At 41.0% G+C, this 4467-nt stretch overlaps 1 protein-coding gene across 1 annotated transcript; it reads right to left on the reverse strand.

Moving 5' to 3' along the window:
* Positions 1 to 3868: 3868 nt before the first annotated feature.
* Positions 3869 to 4216, reverse strand: LOC105556297 (putative uncharacterized protein FLJ37770). The gene has a single exon (XM_012003380.1). It carries the CDS (start codon positions 4214 to 4216, stop codon positions 3869 to 3871), a length of 348 nt encoding a protein of 115 aa, XP_011858770.1.
* Positions 4217 to 4467: the final 251 nt, after the last annotated feature.

The following is a 4467-nucleotide window of genomic DNA, read 5'->3' on the forward strand; positions in this document are numbered from 1 at the left end:
GTGTCCGATTGCAACTTACCACCTTCTGTCATACCGACGAATTGTAGCGACACAACATGGGTTGCGTGGTGGGGTGGGAGAAGGGAAGGGGGTGGGGCGGGGGTGGGGCGGGAGGGGGTGGGGCGCGCGCAGCGCGCCGTGCTAAACGCACTTGCAACTAAAATATTAAAAACCATCGTTAAACATTTTTTGTTAATAACTTTTTAACGAACAACGAGCGACGGCTAAAACCTTCTGAGGGTCACTCAGGAGGGTGACCTTGACCTTGACCTTGAATGTCAAGGTCGTAGGAGCTTGGTCCCCTATTCTGCAGTTTTACCGTCTGTGCTTATGGCTTGCGCAGGAAGGTAAAGTAGAACACGGAATTAAAAATGGTAAATTACCGACATTTTTAGTTCCGTGTCTTAGATGGCGCACACCCGTCAGAGTTCGCCGAATGTTGGGGGATCCTCTTAAGTCGCCTCTTACGACAGGCAGGGGCTACCCCGGGGCTATTCGATAGCGGCACCCGTACGCCAACACTTTCATGGATCTGCCAAATTTATTATAGATTAGACGTTCGAATTCTTTAAATTTTTCGTAGACATCCGACTTATGCCTGATAAAGTATACGGTCCTGAAACTCGTGGCTTCGTCTATAAATGTCAAGAAAAATTTGGATCCTCAACTGATTCTGTCGACATTGGACCACACACAACTTTTCTAACTATTCGTCTCGATTTCATTTATTATACTTATCAAACGTCACATTACGCTAAGAGACAGCGTTATCGGTTCTCAATTAATCAATAGTTATATAATTTATGATGTATGAACAGATAAAAAATTGCACGATTTAGAATGTGTTCCAAACCGCACTCAATTTGCGAGATCCAGGTATTAATGACCGTGAGTGTACACACATCATGATTAAGTATTGAGAGTTTTTCACTACTGGATTCTTCGATATGTGAATGAAGAAAACTGTGGATGAAGAAAGTGAGAAAACTGAATCTATAATTGAAAATGATGAAATAGAAAATTAGCAGAAAACTCGAGAGAAATTAAATTTTTCATGTGTAATAAATAATTTAATGTTTATTATGAAATTGTAACGTTAATAACAAAGGAACTCTCCCCACCGCGCACAAGTCCCCCGGCACCACTCCGTCCCGCACCTACAACCGGCGGGTATATAAGCCGGCGCAAATCCACCGAGAGCACCAGATCCCGACCAGCGAGCTGAGCTGGTCTTCCGACGGTGACGACGCGCTGAGTCCGAACCGTCTCTAACCTCGCGAGTTGAGCGAGACACCGACCCGCCTGTGATCCTGACGCGTGCTGAGCGTCAACCCGAGAACCGCGAGTTGAGCGGGAGATCCTTGTCGTTCCGAGCCACGTGCTGAGTGGCCGTCCTCTCCGTAGGCTATCGCGAACTGAGCGAAGCTTATAGTCCTCGCCACGTGTTGAGTGGCTCGACGCCGAACCGAACCTAACCTAACCGCGACCACGAGCTGTCATCCGCGAGCAGACAGTATACCGCGCCGACACCGAGCAGACCGCGCCTGCGCCGTCCGCGCCGAACCGCCGCGCCGCGCCGAGTCCGAGCAGACCGAACCGCGTACGAACGCACCGGGCCGAGCCGCTAATACCGCGCCGCCGCCGACATATCGACCAATCGATCGCCGTCGCGCGCATAGATCTCAAAGCGCCCCAGCGCCAGATTATAAAATAGCGAACCGCCGTCAGAACGGCCGTAGTTATAAGGGTAGTTATAAGTTAGCGATAAGTTAGTTGTAAGTAGTTAATGTAATGCTAAGTGTTAAAATATAATTCGGTAGTTAAGATTTAAAACCGACTCTCTCTCTTTTCGAGACACCCACCGCCGGACCCTAGAATTCCCGCAGCTATCCGTTGCACAGCAACTAACTATTCGAACGGTCACAAATGAAATTATTAATTGTATTTAACACACATAACTTGTGATAATAAATAGTGCGATTTGTTACAAATTAATATTATACTTATTATTATAATTAGTGTAAGATATTTTATGTATTTTAATTAAATAAATATTATTTATTAATTTTTTCATTCATTCACTTTTATTAACAGTTATATTTTATAAGTAATATAACTTTACATATAAAACATACATGTCATTTTTACGTAACTTTTCTTATACATATGTATATTATATTTCTCTTATGACTAATTTATAACTTCCTTACAAAACTTGAATTTGGTATGAAATTATAATGTTTCTCTTATAACATAACTTTTCTTATATATTTTTTCTTGTATAGAATTTATAAGATACAATTATAATAATTATAATAATTATTGCCATTGTATTTTGCACGAATAGCTACGGTATAATGTTTCTCTTATAACATAACTCTTCTTATAAATTTTTTCTTGTATAGAATTTATAAGATATAATTATAACAATTATAATAATTATTGTCATTGTATTTTGCACGAATAGCTACGGTATAATTTTTTTATTCCTATTATTTTATAAACTTTATTATCAACTGTCAGCTTCGAATCGAAACTACTCTCTGGTAATATTGAAAATTGTGATGTATTATTGTTGTCGATTGGAGTTTCACTCATACATTTAAGAATTGATGATTCATCCCAGCAAATTTTTTCAGTTTTACCTTTGTTGCGCCAGTTATCTTGCGATTGAGTATCAGAATCATTCAAAGTCTTTTTTACTAGAAAACTCTCGTCGTCACTCTGGTCTCCAAATGTAGATGAAAATATTTCTTTTTTATTGCTGCTCACTTTGATATATATGTATAACAGCTGATGATTCTATTTCAATGAATCTATTGCATCGAACAATTTTAGTACTCATATCGTTACAGAGTTCCCAACTATTATCAATTCTCCTGCAATAAGAAACGTAATGTCCCGGTAATTGAGCAACAATTCTCGCCAATCTACAAAGAAATGTAAATAATAAATAAACATGTTTCATAATAACTGGACCATTTTACAATTAAAAATATAAATTAATTTTCAAACCTGTATTCGTCAGTATTTAAATGTAACTTTATTGGGAAATCTTTCAATGCGCACTTCATTCCTGTAGCAACGTTAATATTTTCTCGAATATCCAATTCAATAAATATTTGATTATTGTAGGTTCTTTGTCGAGAACAACGTCCAGAACATTTTTTTTTATTGCATTGAAGTAACTTCATTGAAAGTTTAGAAAAAAGTAATGCTTTCTGAAGTGCACTAAATCCATCTTCTTTAATTATATTGTGATTAACACATAAAGTGGAGATAGGTAATGAATAAGTACCACATATTGAACAATGATATGTATCTAGGACACTTCCCTTACAGCAAAAAGTCGACTTTTTTTAGGACGAAAGTTCGACGGAAAGTCGACTAAAAGTCGGCGAATGTCCGCAGAAACGCCGACTTTTCGTCGACTTTTCGTCGACTTTTAGTCGACTTTTAGTCGACTTTTAATCGACTTTTAATCGACTTTTAGTCGACTTTTCGTCATCAGCAAAAAGTCGACTTCTGGCAAGAGATGCAAACTTTGGGGCCGAGCACCATCAAAGTGTTGCACTCGGTGCTTACACACACGGACACGATTGCGCTTGTGTGTGTGAGCACTGACAATGAGTGTAACACTTTGATGGTGCTCGGCCCTAAAGTTTGTATCTCTGCTTCTGTCTCCAACAGATCAGTAATGCGCTATTTTATTGCGCGTGTGATATACATGATATGTCCCAAAAGTAATGCGTCGCATTTTTTTGACGCGACTATATGTCGCAGAGCGGTCAGACCGATTTGGATAGGATGGGGGAAGTTTAAGCTTTCCAATGGTTCCGCGCTGAGTTGTCTCCGTGCCCTGGGTAGGTCACAACGTGTCTGTTTGTGAGCTCCTGTGTAGAAGTCTCGTCGTACTTTTCGGTATATTCAATAAATCCGACATTAACCGAACACTCATTCGACGGTCAGAATTCAGCAACTGGCGCACACGAGTCACACTGTCGTCGTTTCGCGACGTTGAAGGACGTCCTTGGCGGGCTTCGTCGGCGACCTCCTCCCGGCCTTCTTTAAACATCTTGTGCCACCTGTTTGACTGCGATCTGGACAGACAATCGTCACCGAAGGCTTGCTGAAGCATCTCGAAAGTTTCCAGCGGCGTCTTGTTCAGCTTCACGCAAAACTTGATCGCGTATCTTTGCTCTACAGTTTTCTCCATCGTAAGTACGACGAGACTTCTACACAGGAGCTCACAAACAGACACGTTGTGACCTATCCAGGGCACGGAGACAACTCAGCGCGGAACCGTTGGAAAGCTTAAACTTCCCCCATCCTATCCAAATCGGTCTGACCGCTCTGCGACATATAGTCGCGTCAAAAAAATGCGACGCATTACTTTTAAGACATACCTTGTACGTACGTTATTGCGCTGGTCTGCTGTGGCTCTTCTTGTAATCTTTTGGCTTCAGA

The sequence above is a fragment of the Vollenhovia emeryi genome, unplaced genomic scaffold (assembly GCF_000949405.1).
Source record: "Vollenhovia emeryi isolate VEMERY1.0 unplaced genomic scaffold, V.emery_V1.0 DF940134.1, whole genome shotgun sequence".
NCBI classification, from domain to species: Eukaryota; Metazoa; Arthropoda; class Insecta; order Hymenoptera; family Formicidae; genus Vollenhovia; species Vollenhovia emeryi.

Excerpts from the sequence above, each read along its gene's own strand:
- LOC105556297 (XM_012003380.1), bottom strand. The coding sequence starts at position 4,216 with ATGGAGAAAACTGTAGAGCAAAGATACGCGATCAAGTTTTGCGTGAAG.